Source organism: Penaeus vannamei, chromosome 42, assembly GCF_042767895.1.
Source record: "Penaeus vannamei isolate JL-2024 chromosome 42, ASM4276789v1, whole genome shotgun sequence".
Classification (NCBI taxonomy): domain Eukaryota; kingdom Metazoa; phylum Arthropoda; class Malacostraca; order Decapoda; family Penaeidae; genus Penaeus; species Penaeus vannamei.
In genome coordinates, this window is record NC_091590.1 from 17,349,011 (window position 1) to 17,374,010 (window position 25,000).

At 45.2% G+C, this 25,000-nt stretch overlaps 1 protein-coding gene across 1 annotated transcript in view; it reads right to left on the reverse strand.

The window, feature by feature from the left end:
- LOC113823737 (dynein axonemal heavy chain 2) overlaps positions 1–25,000 on the reverse strand; it is a 33,596-nt gene that overhangs the window by 1,314 nt on the left and 7,282 nt on the right. Inside the window, exons 8-19 of the mRNA XM_070118444.1 lie at positions 23,186–23,310; positions 22,147–22,310; positions 19,652–19,880; positions 18,289–18,428; positions 17,606–17,788; positions 16,066–16,231; positions 15,610–15,756; positions 14,681–14,895; positions 12,944–13,061; positions 8,458–12,297; positions 1,695–6,790; positions 1–1,164 (exon numbers count right to left, since the gene is read on the reverse strand). The exon at positions 1–1,164 is cut by the window's left edge and continues 998 nt beyond it. Of these exons, the coding sequence (XP_069974545.1) occupies positions 1–1,164; positions 1,695–6,790; positions 8,458–12,297; positions 12,944–13,061; positions 14,681–14,895; positions 15,610–15,756; positions 16,066–16,231; positions 17,606–17,788; positions 18,289–18,428; positions 19,652–19,880; positions 22,147–22,310; positions 23,186–23,310 (11,587 nt within the window). The remainder of the gene's footprint in view (positions 1,165–1,694; positions 6,791–8,457; positions 12,298–12,943; positions 13,062–14,680; positions 14,896–15,609; positions 15,757–16,065; positions 16,232–17,605; positions 17,789–18,288; positions 18,429–19,651; positions 19,881–22,146; positions 22,311–23,185; positions 23,311–25,000) is intronic.

A 25,000-nucleotide genomic window follows, 5' to 3' on the forward strand; every position in this document is an offset into this window, starting at 1 on the left:
GCTGGGACAAGTGTGCCGTCGACTGTATGGGCTCCGGACACAAGGGACCTTAGACAAGCCTCTGCCTCTTCCCACTGGTCATCTCCAATCGTCTGAGCGAGGGGCGTACTTGGGTCTTCAAAGGCCTGGCGAGTAACAAAGCCGATGTGGAAGAGAGCAAGACTCATAAGGCACCATTTGCTCCATTCGTTAGTGTAGGCATTGAGACGAGACTCACCAATGAGCTCGTATAAATGTATTATTGATTCCTTGACAGTTTGTGGGAGGCTTAGGTACACTTTGTGGCAGGACATCACTAAGTTGGTCGGTAGTGTGTCTTCCTCCTGTAAATACATCCAAATCTGGAATCGCTTGTGGGCTTCCTTAATACTCTTATCCTTTAAAAGTTTACATAAGTGATTTATGCATGACTCAGCTTCTGTATCCTTTTTCAGAAGGAGCCAAAATCCTTTCTGGCAACACTTCTGAAAGATGAGGTTCAGGTAGTCCTCTCTTCCTTCACTGAGAGCCAAAACATTAACAGAATCTGGGTTTGATATGAGGACAGGATGACACAATGGTTGTATTTGCCCCAAGATGTGTTCCACATCAAGAGGTGCAGAACTGTAGATGATAACTGGTTCAGTGGGTGATCCCTTTCCAGCAACAGCAAGTAATGCTTTAGCCGATGTAGGATCAGCCTCCACCCTCAGTACACGTTCTACATAAATCATAGAGGCTTCATCCAGGCGGTCTGGACGGAGGCAGTTTATCAAGATAAGTTTGGCAACCCCACGAATCTTTCTTTCCAACTTATTGGGTAGTGGCACTGTTTCTGGCTGCTCTGTAACATACCATACTCGCCAAAGCTTTTCATGGGTCGTTAGACTTTCAATTAAAGTTGTGAAAGGTTCTACTTTAGACAAGGAGAGTATTTCGAGCCACTGTGAATCTGTCAACCATACAGGATGAGAGGACTTGGGCACAGCACAAGATATCTCGCCCTTTGGTTCCTTCTTCTCGGATTCAAGAGATGAGAGCTGACTTCCTATCTGTGAGGAGGAGGAGGCATGCAGGAGAGAGCAAAACTGGGGGGTAGTGAGACCGATGTGACACTCGTACCACATGGCTAACACAAGGCCTATTGTCACCAGTGCAATATCATCAACTTGATCTTGGAAATACCTGAAAGTAAAGTTGATAAGGATTACACTGGTGAACTAAACAACACTTTTATATGATAAACATATATATACATATACATATATATATATATATATATATATATATATATATATATATATATAATATATATATATATAAAGTGAGGTGGAAGCAAAAAGAATTATATGTTCTGTAGCACTATGCCACACTGCACAAAAGCTGTTTTTCATTAATGTATTTTTTAAAATTGGTCATTATGGAAGACTTTGCATGTTTATGACTTCAGATGTCATCTCTAGTACTTTACTGGCTTCTCTAATTACTTGCTTTTGTATTTGATAATAGTGTATGGGATCCCCATCCCCCTAACCAGAATCGCAAAATCCGCAAATTTTACTGGCTGTAACATACAATATTTAAGTATGGGAAAGACTTTGTGAACAGGATAAGAGTTAATTCATGTGCTTACACTAGTGATTAAAATCTGAATCACCCATGGAATTCTCTGAATGCATTCTCAGTTAATGAATACATGACATTTATCAACTAACCTGAATATCGTTTGAAGCATCTTGATAACCGTGTTAGCATCGAGAAGTCTGCCCCAGGCATTGGCAAAGTTTTGAGGCTGCATCTCGCCAATGACGAGGGCACTGAACCTGTCAATCCCAATGACCAAAGAAGGGTTGAATAGTGGGAGTCGCTCCACAAGGATGTATATTTCGGTAAGGAGCCCCGAAATCTTGCCATAAGTCTTTATGCCCTCTTTAGCAGCATCAAGGGACTTGCGTAAGTCATGGCACTTCTTCTTTGCATCTGTTGCTTTGGCACATGCTGCCTGTAACATCTCCATCAGCGTGCTCTCCTCAAGCACATCATCATCAAAACGAGCCATAAGGCTTCTTATGGTTGCCTCTTGCTCTGCTAATTGGTTTTGTTTTTCCAGCAAGTCGAATTCGCTCTTCTTTAGGGATTCAATAAGGTCTGGTTGACAGTGGGAAGCAACTCTCATTGTAAGCAACTTCATCATACCCTCCTGGTTGCTTTGCATGTCTACAACATTCACAAGGGTCTTAATGTTGTTGTCTAAGTATTCAACATTACTCTTTAGAATAATAAAGAGTCTGAAATCCTTGTGCAACTCGTAGGTTTCATCTCCAACTTTGAGTAATGTTTTATCCTTGCCAGACAATTTTACTCGCTCCATCTCAAGAATCTGCAATACTTTGATAGGGAGGGACAACTCCTCTAGAGTAATGATGCATGATCTGCCTATAGATATTGCCTCAGCAAACTCGTCCATAAACTCCTCTTCTTCAAGGTTGATCTCCATTGCATCTCTCCTCTTGTGAATCCAGGGTTCAAGTAGACAGTGAGGGTCGAGGATAAGCTGTGGCAAGTCTGAGTTGGATATAATAGCTGCATTCTCAAGCAAGTAATTGTCCATTGGCAGACCTTCTTCGTGCCACTTTGCCTGGGATTCCATGGGAGCTAGAATGTCGAGGCTGGTCCTGTCTTCAGTATTGAATATGCAGAGTTCATTCATCTTGTCTTGCCAAGATTTTATTACATCAGGTCTTTCTTCATGGGTAAAAGTGCCCAAATAAGTCACATAAGCCGCTGCCAGGACTGCATCACCGAAGATATTTCGTAGTTTAACGCTACATTGCGATAATGCTTCCTCCCAGTGAATTTTGTCTTCTCCAAGCTGCGTCATTACCTTCTGGGCCAGCTGGATTCGGCTTTCGAGAACTTTCATCTCTTCCTCAGCTACTTCCAGCTGGTGTTCCTTTTCCTTCAATTGAGCCATTAGGACCTTGTGCTCCATACCAAAACCAGTCAAGTCTTCTTGATATTGGTTAATTGTTGCTTCTGTTGCCTCAATTTCTCTTGTAATAATGTCTGCCTGAACTTTCAAAGGATGGTAGTCTTTGTATACTCTTACATATTTTTCAAAAGCACAAAGCCAACTAAGGAATGTTGCAGCTGTAAATGATTCCTCTGTAACTTTCTCCATGTTCAGATCTTCCATTTTCAAATATGCCTGAATTCTGGTCAGAATTTTCTCATCTGTTTCTTCTACTAGAATTTTTCTGATTGATGAGATGAAGTTTAGTCCACTACTCATTTGTTTCTTGGCTTCATTCCAGGAAGGATCAAGTCCCAGGGTTGTTAGCACTGCATCAAACACCAATTCAACTGATGGCGGAGGCCTAGAGAGGGATTTGAGTGTTTCTAACTCAGCCCTTGTTATACGATCCAACTTTCTATGTGTTGCTTTCATTTCCTGTTTTGGAGCTGTGAGGTCTCTACTGATGAGTTCTCTGATCCTTATGGACTCATCTTTTTGCCTCTTCAGAAGTCCCAAGTTCTTATTGAGATCCTGCTCAAGCCTCCCTTGCTCAGACTTAATATTGCGCATCTTCAGTACAACACTGCCACATGTCTGCTGGATGTAGGTCACCTGAGCACGCTGTTCTTCTAACTGTTTAGAGAGTTCAGTAACACGTTTTTGTGTATCCTCAAACTTGATAATACTTGTGTTGAGTTTCTCTTTCTCATCAATGATGCCAGTTAATAGTTTATCATGAAGATGCAAGAATGACTTTAGAAAACCTAAGAACCTGCAAGATGGCTGCCACTTTGTTTTAGAATTATTTTGGTGAATATAAGCCATGACTTCGGCTACAGCTTGTGCTTTCAGTTCTGGCAGTGACTGCCCCAATTTTTCCATAAGAATTTGCTTGGCGACAGTATGAAGCTCTTCGGTATTCCATTCTTGAAATGAATCAACATTGTAATAGTTTGAAACTGCAGGAATGTACTTCAAAATATCATATGCTTCCTTTAATGTAGGAGTGGAAATCAAGATTCGTAAGGTATGCTGAACCTCCTGAGGATTTGCAGTATTCTGTTTTTTAACCAGAATATCATTCAAAAATGCGATGCTCCTTAAATCACCCAACACATTCCAGTCAATGATAATAAGTACCGAAATACCTTCAGTGAGATCCTTGATAATGTCTTCTCCTTTAGTTTCTGCTTCTGATTCAGTGCCATTAATGTCATATGTCTTGAACCCAGCTATAGATGACACCAAGCGGGCACAAGTTTTTTTGCCACATCCCTCTGGTCCAGTTAAAACGAGGTGCCCTCCAATGCTATCTAGGGCTCTAGAGAATTTTACTTCTCTTGGCTTTTGTTTCCCAAGGATTCTTATCAGGTGAATGGTATGGTGGATGAGACTGTCATAAATGGCAAATAGTCCATCAGGACCTAGCAGAGCCTGCCCTACACTCTTAAGCACCTTTCGAACAGTGTCAACATGTACATCTGTGTATAAATTGTCATCACTAGCGAGGCGGGTCAGAAGGAACATGCCTGGATTGTCACAAACTTTATCAAGGGATATGCACAGATATTCTGACAATACATCATTTATCAGATATTCAAATTCTTTTGGTTGTATGACACCAACATCCTGGAAGACTCTGAAGCATTCATGAGCCAGATGCTTCAAGAAATTATCACGATCCTGTGTCTCTTCATCCCCAAGTTGAAGTCCTTTCAGAACAGATATTACTTGTCGTGGGTGGTGAACAAGAGGCAGGTGATCTCCACACACTTGCTTGCTCACTTCACCCATACGTCGGTACAAGTGTACTATCCCTTCTGCTACTACAGTCTTCAAGCACTTTACTTCCTGTTCAAAGTGGCCTAGGTTCTGATCAAAGAGTGTGCAGAATATACCTTCCAACTCTGCATTTTCGCAAGAGGGTAGGGTTAGCAGATGAAAGGACCCCATCCAGAAATTTTCAACATGATTGTTAATCATCTGGGTATCGTCCTGCCCTCCTGAGACACACTCTTTCGTTTGGTAAGTGAACAAATAACAAATTTCAGGAAGTCTAAGGAAAGATTTAATATCATGATTGAACAATTTGCGGTACTTTGCAGTAAAATTGGTTGTTGCTAGGACCTGATGCATGTGTTTTTCACCTTCACTGCAGTTGAGATCATCAACGAGCAAGTGGAGTTTTGACTTTCTACCTGCCAGTAGATCCTTGCCTTGTTTCATGAGGTTTTCTTCGATTGTTCTTTGGATGTCCTTAGGTTGGGTGAAAGATGTATAGCTGACCACAGCAAGATCTGTGGTGCTATTCATAGTTTGTCTTAGGACATTTATCAAGGTCGACTTCCCTGACCCAGGATTCCCTTTCAGTATGACAGGAATGCCCTGACTCATCAAGATTTGGGAAACCTTTGAGTATTTTATAATACGGTCAGTCATGACAATGTTGGTGTTCACAAATGGGTTATACATTTCCATTTCTGTCGTGAATTTTGCCCAAGACCTAAATTGACCTGATGTTATGTCCACACAGTAATCATAAATCCCTCCATCAGGTACATTTTCGATCATCCTCGTCACCACTTCACGAAATTCGTCGGCCTCAGATGAGGATATGCAGGCACCAAAGGACCAGATGATGCCGAAAATAAAAGCTGGTGTAAGCCTCTCTACCCAGTCTTCAGTGTCTGCCTGTGTCAACTCAGTGTCTAAAAAGTGATTAAGTATAGCCACGAATGCTCTAGCCTTCATGATCATGTGAGGTTTCTTCACTTCACTCTCTTGTAGGATGTTTATGAAATTTGGGAGGTTCTTCTTCACCAAACTCTGAAGGGCACGGGATATTCTGTAGTTAGTGAGTGTGCCCAGCCAACTGTGGACAACCTCTTCCCATAACAGTGGCTGAGCCGGGAAGAACACACCGAAGCAGGAGGTCAGTTCTGCTGGGGTTAGACATCCAATGTCCCCAGCAACCTCTAGGATAAATTTCAAGTTGGTAGGCAGAGGAATAGTCTGTCGGTTGTTGCCCATAAAAGAATTGCTCCTTGCGTCTAGGTGGACAAAGAAATCATGAAGCCATGGGTGTCCATATGGTCCATCAAAGACAATCCAAGTTTCAAGAACTGGACTGGACTTCTGAGACTTCCTTACCAGCCGTGACAAGAAGCCTTCATTTGTTTTTCCAATCGCATCTTCATAAGGCCCGTAAAGTGTCGTGTCTTCAACTATGAGTGGATTTATTACCTCTCTCTTAGTAGCCTTGTAACTGGCATTCCCTTCAGAGTTAAGTTTGTTGTAAACATTCTCGAGGGTCGTTAGGGATGTGGACTTCCCTGATCCTGATTTCCCAAAGAGTATGATTGTTTGGTTCCTTGAGATAGCATCATGTAGCTGTAGAACCTTGTCAACATAGCTATCCTTGACAATCAAGTTACTACTCTTCATCATTGCTGTCACACCATCTTTCAGAATGTCATTAACGTAAGGAGCAATGTCAAATTCAGGGAACATTATCTGAAACATTTCCTTGAAGATAGGTGCATCTTCTTCCCTCAGCTGTGGTATCAGGTACTCTCTCAGAGCCAAGGGGACGGTATCAAGTTCATCTACTTCTGGCTGCCTCTTCATCACTTCCTTGGCAAGATTAAGTATAATAGGAATACTTCTTACACCCAGCTGGTATTTGTGGCGTCGTGGCAGTGAAGTGGAGAGACTGGCCAATGTCTGGCCAAGTTTGTGGGCCAGTGATGTGCATTCCTTGAAACCTTCGATTACCATGTAACATTCGGTGATTATCTGAAAAATACATTTAAGTGTGTGCCTTATTTGTTTACAATTTTTGCCTCCAACTGAAACTTCTATTGACTATATGAACATGATATGTCTTGCAGATAGTAATAAATTAATGATCTGCATATACATATATGTATATCTATTACATATCTAATGTGAAAAGGCCAATAGGAGGGGCACCCAGACACCCTTATCAAGCCCGGCCTTGAGAGAATAAAAATGTCAAATGTCTCTGGGAATTCCCATGTTCAAATGAAGAAGGGAAGGAAAAAGACTCTGGTTCTACCTATTTACTATCTAACATCGGGTCATTGAGAGAATTGGTATTTTCCAAACAGTTCCTCTGCATGGAGGAGGCCTAACGAGTGTGGCGAGGCCTCTTGAAAAGGATTAGGAAATAGGGATCAGTATATAATTCCTCAGTTTTGCAGGAGAGTGACCTAAAAGTAGTATCTATAAAACAAAGTGAGGTAGACTACTAGTCAATGGAGGAAAGAGAAAAGTGTGATTGAAGAATAGGAATGAGTACCCTTTTGCCTTCAAAGGTATGTACAAAAAGCTTTAAACTCTCCCAGGGACAGACAAGGCCACTGTATCGTCAAGGACATACAACAGATATAAAGCGAATCAGGGTACAAACAAAGCTGGGGATTCACGAGCAGAGGGAAGGAATTAAAGCCGAAAAGCTGGAAGGAAAATGTAGTCATCAGGGCCTTCTGGCAATCTGTTACAAGGCCTGAGAGATATCAAGAGATGGGACATAGGATTCTCCAAAGTCCCCCGGAGATGAGGATCATATAACTGGCAAAAAGATACTGGTCTATTGAACTTGCCTTTCGATGGTCACACTGGGAATCGGAGAGAAGGGTATTAATATCTTAGATTATGAATGGTATAGAATGTCAGTAGATCTTTGGTTTTTGAAGTGGCTTAAATACCACTATCTTGTACAAAGGCAAAAAAAAAAAAAAAAAAAAAAAAAAAGAGAGAAAGAGAGAGAGAGAGAGTGAGAGTGAGAGTGAGAGTGAGAGTGAGAGTGAGAGAGAGAGAGAGAGAGAGAGAGAGAGAGAGAGAGAGAGAGAGAGAGAGAGAGAGAGAGAGAGAGAGAGAGAGAGAGAAACAAATGATATTTCTTTATGTGCAAATAAATCTCTATTTATTCATGTATGTGCGTGGCTGAATATGTGGTTTGTGTTTTAGCGTGATTATATGCATACTCACATTCACATGCAGCCATTTATACATGCTACAATTTCTCTTTCTATGTGTGTCTGTGTGCTGGTTTTATGTCTATGTCATCCTCCTTCCTCAGCCAAGAAGGGGATTAACCAAACGTAGACTGGTCAAATATATAAAAAAAAAAAATGTTCTGTAAATAACTACAGTCCATCATACATATTGTAAATATAAAATACTAACCATGGCAAATATCCATCACAACAATTAAATAAATACGCATTTCTCTTCATGCCTGTATGCTATCATACAAAAAGTTCATATCTATTATGCAAAATGCCTTAATTTAAGACAGAATCCTAGCACCTATCATACAGGATGTAATTATACAAGACAAATTCATGATAGCTGACAATTAATTAGTACAGCATACCTGCATATCATCAGACATTAATTATAAATCTGTGGCACCATACAAAACAAGTAGTATATACCTGAATATCTGGAGTGACGGTAACAGCAGGTCTGCATTGTCGTCTGAGGATGTCCATAGCGTCTCTCGAGAACGGATAATTGTGATTCATCTCCAGCACTACAGCGGAAAGCGGCGACACATTCACCTTCACGCCCTCGAACACCTTAATGGGCTGCTGTTGTGACTTTGAAGGCTTCCCAGCTTTGATTCCTGCAACTGCCTTCTGTGCCGCCTGCATCGTCTGGATCATTTCACCCAAGGCTGGCACAACGTCTGGGTTCAGAAGGTGTGCTTGCTCCAGGACTAGCCAGCTGTGTGAGAGGCTTGTTCCCAAAAGGAGCCGAGCTAAGTGGACAGAGGTAATGGTTGGAGCGCATGTCACAGAGACTAGATGGCGACCCACCAAATTTGCCATTGCCCTTATGATCTCGGTCTTTCCTGAGCCGTTTCCTCCGTGGAGTCCAACTGCCAGTCCTTGGGCCAGGACTAGGGCCACATTGACCATTGCACGGTTAATCGAAGGTGTAAATACTGTGCATGGCCATAGCCCTTGGTACTCCCAAGAGTAAGTTAGCTCTGATGATGCTCCAAACTGTGTCAGCACATTGTCTGAGTCCTTGTCCCATGTATAGCGTAAGGGCATCTCTCCTTCACTTGTTAAGCCCTTCCTACTTTCTGAGGCTGCTGTTAGGAAGTCTCTTAACTGTAGGATAATCAAATAAAAAAGTCTAAATCTCTCACGCATCAGTTTCGAAAGGTTACCTTGAAGGGAGCTGTCGAGCCTAACTTGTGAATCCCGGACACGCTTCTTTAAGGATTGTAGCTGTTCAGCATTCATGTGACCTTTGAACTTTGCCAAAGCTCGGCTAGTCTCACTTGTCCAATGCAACAGAAATGCCACAACATTAACTTGAAGAGGCCACAGTTTGATTACCTCATCCACTCTTACTCCTGCAATTTTCATGCTATTCCTACACTGCTTTACACCCTCTCTCAGGGTGTTTTCTATACCTGAAGACATATTGCGCAGCCATGTGTCAAAGGACCCCAAGATTGGGACATAAGAATTCAACTCAAGGAACTCACCTTCTTTTGAATAGACACCAATAACTTCCATTGCATTTAACTGACTGTTCTTTTCCTGTTTGATCTTGGCTACAGTAGTAAACATTTTCAGCAAGAAAGGCTTTGCATGTTCTCCATCCAAAACAATGGATATTGCCGTCACAAGATCGTCATCTGACAGGAGCCAAAACCGTGAAAATTGTTCTCTTCGATCCTGAAGGTATGGCTTGATTTGGTTAGTGATACTGTTAAGACCTTCCGACACACCGATGACTTCCTCCTGAAGTTCGTCTTGCAGAGCCAATGGCTGGAGAAACTTCTCTGCACTCATTTCATCAGACACCTGTCGCCAGCGGTCGTTGAGTGAGTCAAAGGAGGCCGTGGCTTGAACTAAGTGGAATCTGACATCCATCACATGGAAGAAGGGCTCCCAGGCAGACCACTTTTTCTGCAAGAGCTCGACATTTTCAAGGAAACTGATCATGGAGGAGAGCATCTTCTGAATATCCTGTACCTCATCTAGATAGGGTTTGGCATGATGAGATCCAGCCAGAATCTGCAGCCGCATGTTGAGTTCAGCAATGGTAGAGTTTGCCTCAACAGTTGACTGTACGACCGAGATACCCATGGAGGGGATAGCCCTCATGTCAATTGTAATTTGTGAGGCAAGGCTCTCAATATCTCTAATGTTGTTGACAATCTTCGTTTCTTCAGAGGCATCCACCATTATATCTGCTAGCTCTCTTTTATAAGAAGTTAGATTAAGTTTTTGGAGGTACCCAAGTGTAAAGTTCTCAGAATCCTTATCAATGTCAGCCTTGACAAGGTATTTGATTTGATCCCAATGATGAGATTTTAAATTAGCAGTTTGTAGATTCTGAGTCAAAGGTACAAGAAGTTTGCATAATTCAATGTGACTGAGCACCTCTTCCTTGACTTCCCACTCGCTCTCACCCATCACAGTACCTTCTTTTATATTTGCCAGATTCAAAGCTGCAAAGGGCTGAATATTCCTGATTTTCTGACTGTAAACAGACAGCATTTCTTGCAGAGCCACAACACTCACTTCCCACACAACTAAGTCTGCCCACTTTTCCCACGTTATCTGCCATTCTTCCAGCAACAGCCATATCTTTTCTGCTGCAACTAGGTCATGCTGGAACCCCGTCAGTTCAGAAAATTCAATCACTTGCAGACTCAGCAGCTCTAGATTCTCATTGATGTCCAGTTTGCTCACAATGTCGTCCATCATTTCTTTGAGTTTGGCCAAGTTCTCCTTAGCCTCTGGAATGGTCTTGTCTACTCTTGTTGGCAACGTCTGCTTGAAGAACTGCTTTAAGGCGTCCACTTCCTCCATTACAATTTCTGAACGATCACTGAATTTTTTCCTGTGTGCGTTGAGGTCAGTGTTCAGTTCATGGATTTTATTAGTCAGTGCAGCTTCCACAGAATCCCATTCCTTTTCCAACTTAGCAAGACGATCATCCACATCAGAAGGGATAACATAGCGGTACTTCTTTAATACATGGAACTGCTCCCTCACTGGTGTGAATTCTTCCCTATACAAGGCCAACTGCTTCTTGGCAAGGTGGCATTCGTCAGCTGCTGTGAGGAGCGACGGAATGTCCTGTGGGTCACTATCCAGAAGCGCATTGGTCTTTTGGCCGTAACTATACAGAGTGTCCAATTTCTCAGATGCGATTTTGAATAGATTATTTTCAAATTCTGATATCCAAGAACGGCAAAGGGTTGATAGCTGTACCTTCAGCTCCTCACAGTTTGCATAGAAAGTCCCTACTTTGATGTTATCATTACTGCCTTCAATCTCATTGAGCTTACGTTCAAATGTCATGATGTCGGTTTCGAAGATGTAGACACTGTTGGCACAACTCAAGTAATGTTGGAAAAATTCTGCCTTGTCAACTTCCCATAAGTCCCGGTACTGCTGCCACTCTTCCAACTTCCCTTTCAAAGTGTTCACCTGCTTCTCAAACTCTTCCGTCAATTTTGTCTGGAGTTTATCACACATTTCATCTTGCAGTGCTGCTAAGTGGTCGTGTTCCTTCGCTTTCTCTAATGCAAATTTCCGTAAGAGACAGGGTATCTTGCTCAGGCTCTCAGAGAACACCTTTTGCAACTGTGAAACAGCCTCTGAGATTCGACTCACTGATGGCGTGCACACAATCTTCCCGTCCAGAAGGCGGACTGAAATCTTGAAGACTGGGGCCAGCTGCTCAGTGGGGCAGCTGCGGGACCCCATCAGCATTCCTTCGAACATGAGCAAGGACTTCCTCAGGATCTCCCTTTGGCAGTCCAAGAAGAGGTTGTCAATCCTGAAGACATATGCAGTCCATGCTTCGACAGATTCGGGGATAGATTTGCTAATCATCTTTTTGTTCAAGTTGTCCAAGACCTGTTCCATCTGCAGGAACGCATCCTTCACCTCCTTCATGGCCTGGGCCCGCTGGAGCTCCAGGTCCTCCTGGAAGCCCTCGTTCTCGTAGATCACTTCATCGTTCTTGGTGAAAAGCACCAGCTCCTTCGCCTCCATCAGCGTTGACGAGAGCTTTTGGTTCACAGTCAGGTAGTAGGAGAGCTGCGCTTGGAAGGCATCCACGATGGTCTTGCACTTGCTCAGTAGGGCAGAGGCCTGCTGGCGGTGCACCCACGTGACCGAGGACAGGCCCGGGTAGAAGGCCCGGACCACTTTCTCCACCTGACCCTCGAACATCTGCGCTTCGTGGCGGGACATCCGGGTCATGAAGCTGTTGAAGCTCCCACAGCACTCTAGCACCTGGGGGGCGAGGAGGGGGGCAAGAGGTTAGGCGAGGATTCAGACGAAGCCGTGAGAGGGGCAAGGGCGGAGAGGGGGCGGGACAGCGAGAGGAGCAGGGGCGGGGCAAGGGCGGAGAGGAGCAGGGGCGGGGCAGGAGCGGAGAGGGGGCTGGGCAGCGAGAGGAGCAAGGGTGGGGCAGGGGCGGAGAGGGGGCAGGTTGGGCGAGGATAAGGACGAAACAACGAGGTAAGAGGTGAGGCGAGGGTGAAGATGCCAGTGAACTCTATTACAATTCATATTAACAAAAACAACAACGCTCATAATAACAATTAATAGAGAGAGTAGAATTTATTCGGTTTCTCGAAAGTTTGTTATTTTGTCTTTCAAAAAACAGGAGAGAGAGAAAAGAAAGAGAGCAAGTGAGGGAAAAGAAGAGAGAGAGAGAGAGAGAGAGAGAGAGAGAGAGAGAGAGAGAGAGAGAGAGAGAGAGAGAGAGAGAGAGAGAGAGAGAGAGAGAGAGAGAGAATGAAAAAGAAAAAAAGAAGAAAGAAAAACACCAAAATAGACGAGAAAGACCAAACAACCACGAAGCCGCTTCAACACCCCAAAGGCAACCCCAAAACGCCCCCCACCCCCTTTCAACCATAAAAACGACTGCCCTCACCTGCTTCTTGAGACTCAGGTACACCTCACTCTCCTGGAAGATGTGGTTGAGGCTCTCCGGGACCTCGAAACCCATCTCCTTCCACGCCTTCGTCTCCTCCAGGTTCTTGTTCAGGTGGCTGGCGTCGCGGGAGTGGAGGGGGTGGGGGAGGGTCAATGTTATTAGCATTATTGTTGTTGTTGTTATTATTATCATTATTGTTGTCGTTACTGTTATCATCTTTATTATTATTATTGTTGTTACTGTTATCATCTTTATTATTATCATTATTATTATTATTGTTGTTGTTACTGTTATCTTCATGATTATCATTATTATTATTATCATTATTATCATTATCATTATCAATATCATTATCATTATTATTATTATTATTATTATTATTATTATTATTATCATGATTATGATTGTTATCATTATTATTATTAATGTTGTTAGTGTTGTTACTGTTATTATTATTACCATTATTCTACTCAATTTTATTGCTATTACTATTAATACTATTATCACTATCCTCATTGATATTGCTATCCTGTTATAGTTATCACCACTGTTGTTATCATCATTATTATCATTTTTATTATCATCGTTGTCAACTGAAAGGAAGAAAGAAAGACTAAGAGATAAACAATTTATTGATAAGAATAGGAGGAGGAAGAAGAGAGGAGGGAAGAGGAGGAGAAGGATGATGATGATGATGATGAGGAGGAGGAGGACGAGGAGGATGAGGAGGAGGAAGAGGAGGAGGAGGAGGAGGAAGTAGAGGAGGAGGAGGGGGTGGTAGAAGTAGTGGAGGAGAAGGAGAGGGAAAATGAAGAAGAATAGGAGGAGGAGGAAGAGAGGAGGGAAGAGGAGGAGGAGGAGGAGGAGGAGGAGGAGGGGGAGAGAGAAGATGAAGAAGAATAGGAGGAGGAAGAAGAGGATAAGAAAGAGGAAGAGGAGCCAGAGGAAGAAGAAGAGGAGGAGGAGGTGGAGGAAGAATTGGGGAAGAAAGAGAAGAAGGGGGAAGAGGAGGAATAAGAGGAGAAGGAGAAGAAGAGAAATGAGGGGGAAGAAGAAGAGGAAGAAAAAGAATAGGAGGAAGAAGATGGGTAAAGAGAGAAGGAGGAGGAGGTGGAAGAAGAGGAGGAGGAGGAGATGGAGGAGAAGGAAGGGACCAGGAGGAGGAAGAAAGGGACAGGAGGAGATGGAGGAAGAAGAGGAGGAAGCAGAGAAAGGGAAGGAAAAAGAGGAGGAGGAGGATTAGCAAGCAGGAAAAGTAGGGAGGAGGAGGAGGAGGCGGAGAAAGAAGAAGAAGAGGAGAAAGAGGTGGAGGAGGGGGAGGTGGAGAAGGAGGAAGAGGAGGAGGAGGAGGAGGAGCAGGAGGAGGCGGAGAAAGAGGAGGAAGAGGAGGTGGAGAAGGAGGAAGAGAAGGTGGAGGAGGAGGAAGAGGAGGTGGAGAAGGAGGAAGAGGATGAGGAAAAAGAAGAGGGGGCGGAGGAGGAGGAGGAGGGGGAGCAAGAGGAGGAGGAGGCGGAAAAAGAAGAAGAGGATGAGGAAAAAGAAGAAGAAGAGGAGGAGGAGGAGGAAGTAGAGGAGGAAAAGGAAGGAGGAGGAGAAGAGGGTAAGAGGAAGAGGAGGAAGAGCATGATGAGCAGGGGGAGGAGGAAGGGGACAAAAGATAAAGGGAAAGAAGTAAATAGAAGAGAAGAAAAAGAAGAAAGAAGAAGCAGAAGAGCAACGGAAGCCGTAACTCACACATCGAAATTGGCCTGGATGTTCTGCACGGGGCCGGGCTTCCACACGAACACGGGCGCCGTCAGCCTCCTGGACGGCTGCGGCTCCAGCGACGCGTTCCAGGCGGCGTACATGTTCTGGACGACGCCCTGCAGCAGCGCCACCGTCCTCGCCCACCGCTCGTACACCGTGTCCAGCCGCGGGTAGTAGGGCAGCCACGACTGGTTCTTCAGGAGCTGTCGTCAGGAGAAAGGGGTAGGGGTGGGGGTGTTGTTTCTATTGCTGTTACAAATACTTCTGCTACTATTGTCATCATCAACACTGTTAGTAATAATAGAAATCTGTTTTATCATCAGTATCATTCTTGTCATCATCATTATCATTAATAATAATATTATTATTATTATCATTATTATCAATATTATTATCGTAATCATCATCATCATTCTTGTCATCATCATTATTATTATCGTTATCCTTATTTTCATTATTATTATTATTATTATTATTATTATTATTATTATTATTATTATTATTATCATTATTATTATTATTATCGTTATCCTTATTTTCATCATCATCATTATTAAAACTGCATTAATATTGCAACTATTTAAATGTTTTCATCTTTATCATTTTCTCCATTATCATCAGAATTCCAAGATGAATGTTCCCCGAGATGAAATATTGTTGCAAATATTTTTTTTCCTGTTACTCATATTCTTTACAGGAATACCAGTTAATCCAATTTAACTCATGCGCTATTGGAAAGTCCATAATAAAGAAAATGAATAATAACACACACACACGGACACACACACACACGGACACAAACACACACACACGGACACACATACACACACACACACACGCACACACACACGCACACACGGACACACACACACACACACGCGCGCGCGCGCGCGCGCACACACGGAAGTCTGCCGTACATTGACTTCATGCTCGAGTTTCTTGCGCGTGTCGGTAGCCCACTTGGCCATCTTGGAGAAGTAGAAGCCGCTGGTGCCGACCTTCATGGAGCGGAACACGTACTCCTTCTCGACCTCCTCGAAGTCGCGCTCGAACAGGTTCAGGATCTGCGAGGGAGTGTTGGGGGGGGGAGGGGGAGGGGGTATTGGGATGGAAATTCACGATCAGCTTATCCTTAATTAAACTTGATAAATGTAAAATGCATTAAATACCCTCGGCCTCTCCTTCTTCCCCCTTGTTTCAGTCATATCGTTTATGAAAAAAGAAGCTAACATGCATTTAAACTATAATATGTACAAACATACACGCACATATAGCATGTGTGTTAGCCCATGAAGTTTCAATTGCATTAATTTATGTGATACAGAGTATACCTCACATATATCAACAAAAGAACCTCCTCCCATTCGTCTCACATGATCGATCATAACGTAGAAAACGGAGAAGAGGGACTTCCTGGCGGCGAGCGGCTTGAACACGTTGAGCACGCGCAGCCCCTGCGCCGCCGACTCCACCGTCTGCACCGCCGCCACCATCACGCACTGGTAGCGCCGCTCCACCTCCTCCATGCTCTCGCGGAACCTGGGAGGAAGGGCAGGGGGTTAAGGGAAGGGAGAAGAAGGGAGGGGAGGGATATTATGCAAGGGGAGATTCAAGGTAAAGAATGGGAAAGGGAGGGAATCAGAAAGAGAGGGGAAGGAGAATAAAAGAAAGGAGAGAATGGTAAAGAGATAGATAAAGGAAGGGTAAAGAATTAGAGAAAGGGAGGGAATTAGAGAGAAAATGAAAAAGGGAAAATAAAGGAGGAAGAGAGGGAATTTAAGGGAGAAGAATGGGAGACTAGAAAAGGGGAATTAATGGAAAGGTGTAGAAAAACAAATTAAGGAAGGGAGAAGGGAAAAAAGTTAAGGTAAGTGAGCAAATCAGAGTGAGAAACAAGGGATATTAAAGATGGAAAACGAATGTAAAATGGAGATTGGAGAAAAGGGAAATAATGGAAGAATAAGAGGGAACCAGAGGCAAAAGAAAGGAAGTTAAGGAATTAATAGATACATAGAACGGAAGGGAATTATACAAAGAAGGAATGGGGGGAAAAAGAGGGTAAGAAGGGAAAGTAAGGGGAAGGGGAGGAGTATACCTCACGTATATCTAGGGAATTAGAGGGAGAAGAAAATGGGATAAAGGAAAAGGGAATAATGGGAAAAGGGAAGGAATTAGAGGGAGAAGAAAGGGGGGATTGAGGAAGAAGAAATAATGGGAAAAGGGAAGGAATCAGAGGGAGAAGAAAGGGGATTAAGGAAGGAGGAATAAAGTAGGAGTATGGAAGAGAATCAGTAAGAGAAGAAAGGGAGATTAAGGAAGAGAGAGGAGAGGTAGAAAAAGAGAAAGTCAAACGAAAGAGAAGAGAAAGAAAATAACAAAGAGAAAGTCTTTGAGAATAAGAAATACCTGCTTTCTTCCCGATCCTTCATTCACATAGGCCTACATACATGGAGGTGTGCACTTCCAAAGGTGCTCTCAGATGAATTGTCGGAAAGGCGTCTGTTTTTTGTTAACTTAAATTTTCATCTAAAGCGTATGCACTTCATTTTATGATTCCAGTGCATTAACATGAATATATGGATGGCCATGTGATATGTGAGAGCTTAAATCAACAATCCAGTCAGCACATTTGGTCTAAAATCACCCTTGGATGCCCTTGTCCTTATATACGCATGGCACTCCCACCCACTTTCAGACATTTTCCAAACTTCGCTGTTACTCTCTCTCACTCCCTCCCTCACTCTCCTGCCCTTCTCCCCTCCCTCCCTCCCTTTCCTACCTATCTCCCTCCCTCTCCTGCCCCTCTTCCCTCCCTCCCTCCCTTTCCTGCCCCTCTCCCCTCCTTCCCTCCCTCTCTCTCTTTCCTGCCCTTCTCCCCCATCCCCAACCCCCTCCCTCCCTCCCTTTCCTCACCGGTCGAAGTGCTTGAGCCACTCCTTGGACGTGAGGTTGAAGACGAGGTGGCTGCGCCTCCCGACGGCCCTCAGCGCGTCCTCGAGCACCCGGTCCACCTGGGACAACTCCTCCTCCAGGAGCTCCCCCTCGGCGCCGCCCTCGCCCGCCCCCGCCGCCCGCACCGACATCTCGTCGCCGTGTCTGGGAGGGGAGGAAGGGGGGGGGGGGTCAGTGCCATTATTGTCATCATGATCACTATTGTTGCTATTATCATCATGGTAATGATAATAACACTAGTGGTGGTGATGATAACAATGGTAATGCTGATAGTATTATCCTTATTATCATTATCATTATTACTGCTATCACAATGATGTTACCATTTTTATTTCATTTTTTGTCTATCACTATCATCAATTTCATCAAACCATTATCACCATAATCATCACCATATCGTCAACATCATCTTATCATTATCTTGTCATTATTGCTGTTCTTATGAAATTGAATATTAGCATGATAACAGTCATTACTGAAAACACACACACACACACACACACTCACACACACACACACACACACACACACACACACACACACACACACACACACACACACACACACACACACACACACACACACATACACACACACACACCCTACACACACACACACACAATCATCCTCCCCCCCCACCTTACCTGGTGAGCTGGACCTTGCTGAGCCCAATGTACTTGAGGTCTTCGCAGCGGCTGGAGAAGAGCTCGACGGGCAAGAAGACGGCAGAGGTGTCCGGCAGCCAGACCTCAGGGTAGTCCTGTTCGCCGAAGTGGGTCGCCAGCTGTTGGGGGTTGGAGGGGGAGGGAAGGAGGGAAGGGGGGGTTAGAAGGGGTATTTGTAGCGTTGTTGATGTGGGTTTTGAGGGTGACTGTGGTGTGACTGCGGTTTGAGGGCGTGTGGTATGTTGCTGGTATGTTGAGGGAGATGGATGGTTTATAAACATTTGTAGATATCTGATTCTCATTTAAGAAGGACTTGATCTTTACTTTCTCTCCTCCTCTCTTTTTTTCTCTCGTTTCCTTCTCTCTCTCTCTCTTCCCTTTCTATCCTCTTTGTTTTCCACTTTCTTCCTTACTGCCTGCTTTTCTTTTCCTCTCCTCCCTTATCCCCCGCTGCCCCCTACTCCCCTCCCTTCCGTTCCCCTCACTGTTTCCCCTCCCCTCCCTCTCCTATCTCCCTCATTTCTTCCCCTTTCATTTCATCTATCTCGTCCTCATCTACACAGTAGTTCTTCTATCCTCGCCAACCAATCCCCTCATCTCCTTCCCTCTCACCCCCACTTCTCTCCCTCTGTCCTACCTCCACCCTCATCTTTCTCTTCCATGCATCGAAATCCTTCCCTCCCCCCTCCCACCATGTCCAACCATCCTTCCCTTCCCCGGCTTCCCCAATCCCCCTTCTTCCTCAACACCTGTATGTAGGCCATTATTAACTCAGTAACACTTTTTTTTCCTCGCATTAATATTCTCCATTCCCCTTATCACTCCTCCCCCTTTCCCTGTTTCCCTTCCCCTTCACCCCCACTTTACTTCCCCATCCATCCATCTTTCGTACTTTCTCTCCTCCCTATTTCCTTACCTATTTTACTCCAACACCCCTATCTCCTTCCTCCCCCTCCTTTCCCTCCACCCAGCAGATCCACCTTCCTCCCTCCCCCCACAGTACCCCATCCTCTTCCCCCGTTCCACTTACTTCCACATATCATTTACTCTACCCTTTCCTTTCCCTCCCCTTTCACAATCCCATCCCGCTCCCCCCCCCCCTTATCCAATCCCGCCCCTCCACTACCCCATCCCTCTTACTATCTTTCTTCCCTCGATTCCCCGTATCTCCTTCCCTCTCCCTCTCCCCCCAAACACCTCCACATGTCAGTTCCTCCACTCCCTCTTCCCCCTCCACCTCCACACATCCACATAGCAGCTCCTATAACCCTTCCACCCACTCCACTCCCCATTTCCCCAAAACTACTTCCCTCTCCCATCCCCCTCTTCCCCCTCCACTCACCTCCACATAGCAGTGCCTCCACTCGTTGCAGGACTTGATGGCCACCTCCACGAGCGTCAGGGACTCCTTCGCCTCGTCGCTCGACTTGCTGCCGCTGGAGGAGGCGGAGGTGGAGGAGGCGGAGGAGGTCCTGGAAGGCGGGGAGAAGAGACTGTCGAGGGGGAGGTGGACCTGACACGCCCTCGTCACTTCCCAGGAGACACGCACGCACAGTTCGGTCATCACTTCTCTGGTTGGGTGAAGGGGGGGGGGGGAGGGAAGAGAAGGGGGCAAGGAGATGGGGAGAGGATGGGGGATTGGAAGGAGAAGAGGGGAGAAGGTGGGGAAGGGATGGGGAGGGTGAGAATTTGGAGGAGATGGGGAGGGATGAGGAGACGAAGAGGAAAGGGAAAGATGGGAAGAAGGAGAGGATAGGCAGAGAGAGAGAGAGAGAACAGACCGAGAGAGAGAGAGAGAGAGAGAGAGAGAGAGAGAGAGAGAGAGAGAGAGAGAGAGAGAGAGAGAGAGAGAGAGAGAGAGAGAGAGAGAGATGGGGGGGGGGAGGGTGAGAAAGGCCAGAAGGGAAGAAGAAATGTGAGCAAAAGGGAAGGAGAGAGAAGGAAGGGGGAATGAGAAAGGGACGGTAAGAGAAAGGAGGGGATGAGAAGAAGAGGGGAAACGAAGTGGGATGGATTGCGAAGGTAGGAAGGAGGAGGGAAGAGCGAGATGTGGGAGGGGAGGAATAGGGATGAGGTGGGGGGAGAAGAGAAGAAGTGGAATGGAGGTGTTGGTGTGGGAGGGAAAGGGGAAAGGTGAGGAAAAGGGAAGGACGATAGGTTAGGGGGGGGAGGGAGAGGCATGGGAGGGAGGAGGGAGGAAGAGAATAGAGGAGGTAAGAAGTGAAAAGAGAGAGAAGAGGAGCAGGAGAGGAGAAGGAGGGGGGAGGGGAACAAAGAGGAAAGAGAGAAAACGAGTTAGAGTATAAAATACCACTAATGATACTGTTTTAAGCATCGTTTCTTACCTAAAAAGCCGATTATTAAATATTCCGGTTTCTCATCATAACTTTTTTCAAAATTCAAATGCAGCACGCGATTTTTTTTTTTTTTTTTTTTTTGATGTTACATCGAGGCCAAATAAAACTACTTTTATAGGCAATGCCAATAAAATGGACACCTCTGCATGTACAAAAATGTAATTTTTAATGAAAATAAAGATAATAATTTGGGGATACATAGAGCTTTTGAGTTTTTGCTAGTTTTACAGCTCGAGGACAGATTCCCTCATTGGTGACTCCTGAGGGCAAGTCCCACTGGTGCCACAGATACATATTTTCCATTTTAGTGACTAATAAAGATAGGAAGGTCAATTGAAACCTGAGTTGTAGTTCGGACAGATATGCTTTTAAGACTCCAAAGTGGCGGCCGTTTTGGTTGTTTCCCAACGGGCCGCAAGGCGAAGCGAACTGCCTCCAAGTCTCGCCCTGTTAGCCGCGCAGTGCTTCAAGAAACGTTTTGTCGGGTCGCCCGTTCACTTGATTTTGTCACGCAATGTTTTGTTGAGTGAACGCGAAGATATTTTGCGAACGCCGGGCTATTTTGGCGCGTTTTCGTCGAACTTTTTTGGGAAAAAAGAAAATACGATGCGGCGGCGATTTTCAGATGCGGGAGATGATGAGAAACCGGATTTTTTTGAAAGGCCTAATCTATACATTTTTAAGAATAAATAACACAGATTTGTATAGAGCAATTAATATAATGGTGATGCAGATGATGATAATGATCATCATGATAATAATAGTAATAATGATAATAATAATAATAATAATAATAATAATAATAATAATAATAATAATGATAATGATAATAGTGATATCATAAAAGAGAAATAATGATAATGATACTACTACTACTACTACTAACAATAATAATGATAATAATAACAACAAGAATAAATATACATCCACACATATCATATCTAAATCTACAATTCTCTTCATTCATGCATTGTTCACACTAATTCATCATATGCGTTATCGTTTTTTAACATTACTCATTTGATACTCACTCAACCTCAAGTGTGAAGTGCGAATGCATTTACTAAATAAAAAATATTTACACCAACATACACTTTAATGAACCAGACAAATTACTCATGGAATCTTAATCATCAATTTAGCTTTAGTGAGAGAGAAAGAAAGAGAGAGAAGAGAAGAGAAGAGAAGAGAAGAGAGAAAGAGAGAAAGAGAGAGAGAGAGAGAGAGAGAGAGAGAGAGAGAGAGAGAGAGAGAGAGAGAGAGAGAGAGAGAGAGAGAGAGAGAGAGAGAGAGAGAGAGAGAGAGAGACTGAGATAGACAGACGGGTAAATAGATAGATAGATCGATAGATGGATAGATAGATAGATAGATAGATAGAGAGTTTGAGACAGATAGACATACAGACAGATAGACAAAAATGAAAGAGAGAGATAAAGAATACAGCTAAAGAAAAAAGCAAAAATTCCTCATGGCAACGCACGGTTTATGGTAGTGGTTGGAGTGCGTCCAGATGATCCTGAGGTAGGCCAGGACGTCGTACATATGCTCCGTCAGCGCCTGCACCGAGTCCGTGTAGAGGCGCTCGAGGGGCGACTCCAGGTGCTGCAGCTGGCCGCCCGTCTCCCGGAGGCGCAGCTGCACCGCCTGGGGGTCAGGGAGCGAGGTGGATATATGTGGATGTGTGTGCATCTGCATCCAAATACATAGTTGCATCTTTATCTAAATCTATCAACTCACAGATAATGAATAGACATGGGTATAAATATATCATAAACACCACCAAAGGAGCTGACGCCGACGACGGTGCAAAGCGGCTTCCACCCTTCCCTTCCAGCCACGGCGGTCCCTCACGGCGAGTATACCAGGCAAGGTTTTTGCCCTCATTCTGCTGAAACGTATCCGCAACCACCCCCTAAGGCACCAAAGACCGGAGCAAACTGGTTTCACTCCTGGCAAGTCCATAATAGACCGTATCCTAGCGCCTCGAGTCATTGTGGAAAGCCATCGTGAGTTCAGCCGTGGGCTGCTTGCAGTCTATATCGACCTCAAAAAGGCTCGCGAATCGTTATGGGAGATTCTGTGACTTAAGGGAATTTTGACACGGATTACTGGTTTAATAGCTAGCCTATATACCGGCACTGAAAGTGCTTTAAGTGTGATGTGGCCTGTCAAGCTTCTATCCTCTTAACTCAGGAGTGAGGGAACGCTGTGTCCTCGCACCAACACTTTTCAACACTGCATGGCCTGGATAATGGGCAACACTGGAAAATGGGCAACACTGGGAAATATCACAGTCACAGACCTTGACTTTGCCGACGAAGTCACAAGGAGCTTTACCTGCCTTGGTAGTGCAGTCCATGTCTGACCCGCTTTAGCCTAACCCGACCTATTCTATCCCTGCATAATCTAACTTAACCTAATAACATCCCTGCCACGGAGGTCGCTCGTCCTCATCGCAGCCAAACCTCTTAACAGCGGAGCATCAGCCATTAAGCTTAAACTGTGGCCTCGAAACTGACCTTGAGGTTGTTGACGGCCTGGCTGAGGAGGAGCGTGAAGGGTGAGCTCTGCGCCTCCAGGTACAGGACGACCTTACTCACGCTGGGGCCTTCCAGGAGGGCCTGCAGCTCCTCCAGTAGACCAGCTGTCGGGTGGGGGGTGATGGAATGAGTAAAACTCACACACATACACAGTTCAGTCTCCACCTCTCTCTCTCTCTCTCTCTCTATCTCTATCTGTGAGATGTTCTGATATCTCTTGTTTTATACTGTTCTTGATGTACAAGGTGGTGTCAGTGATACCCGGTGTGGCTGTTCTCTTTATTGCTAAGAGTTACAACACATACACAAGAATAACGATACACGAAGAACGGCGCTGGGTGGATCCCCCGGCCGAGAGCCGGGAGGGCAACTCAGGTCAGAAGCGGTCACAGAGAAGTTTGCTGAAGGTGTGAGACTGGGTCAAGATTGGCCTCCCTTTTATCCGGCCAGAGGGGGCGCTAGGGGCGCAAACAGGCGTGGGTGAAGCGAGGGGCAGTGAGCGTGGGGCACGCACATGGCGCCCCTGCCAGACCACGAGGTCTAGATGTGGACACACGTGGGAAGTAGGTATTGCATGTATTACCCTTTATACGCTCGGCCACCACCTGAGCCTCGTCCTCGTGGCGTCATCTGAATTACTTCAAGGGTGACCTATCATCGTACCCCATCTGCTGGTCGTCTCGTCGCGTTCCTGTTCTCGGTTGTCCTCGTGCATCTCCTCGTTGTCGGCCTCTTCATCTTGGTCCTTGGTGCATCCATCCGTCATCGACGTCCACACGTCCTCGAAGGTTTCGCCTAGGTCCTCCTTGACTTCGGTTCGTCCAGTCGTCCTCGTAGTCCTTATCCAGGTGGTACTCGGCGGCGTCATCGTCCACACGTCCTCGCAGATTCGTCCAGGTCCTTTTCGGCTGCGGCTCGTACCGACGTCCTCGTAGCCTGCGCGTCTGGGTCTATGGCGTCCTGGGCAGGGGCGTCCTTTCGTCTGAGGGCGTCTTACTCCTGCGCTGGGGAGCTCATGGAGTTTAACCAATCTACGGGCGTCCAGGCAGGCGGCTTTTCATAGCATCATGGGGCCTGCTCTGACGAGTTCCTGGTTCTTCACTGGATCTACGGGAATACTGACAGGCGGCGCCCGTCCACTTGATCTGGGCGGCTTAATACCTGCAATTTCGCGAGTCCTCGTCCTTTGGCCTGCGGCGATCTTCTGGCGATGTTCGTCTCACGGCATCAAAGACACTGCTGCCACCACTGTGAGATTTACTAATAGCTCTTCTTTTGTGGTGTGCAGGGATACACGGTGTGGCTGTTCTCTTTATTTCTAAGAGTTACAACACATACACAAGAATAACGATACACGAAGAACGGCGCTGGGTGGATCCCCCGGCTCGAGAGCCGGGAGGGCAACTCAGCTCAAAAGCGGTCACTGAGAAGGTCGCTGAGGGTGAGAGACTGGGTCAAGATTGGTCTCCCTTTTATCCGGCCAGAGTGGGCGCTAGGGGCGCAAACAGGCGTGGGTGAAGCGAAATGCAGTGAGCGTGGGGCACGCACATGGCGCCCCTGCCAGACCACGAGGTCTAGATGTGGAGACACGTGGGAAGTAGGTATTGCATGTATTACCCTTTATACTCTCTCTCTCTCTCTCTCTCTCTCTCTCTCTCTCTCTCTCTCTCTCTCTCTCTCTCTCTCTCTCTCTCTCTCTCTCTCTCTCTATATATATATATATATATATATATATATATATATATATATATATATATATATCCAAATTCAATGCCCTCATGGTTTCATTATTAC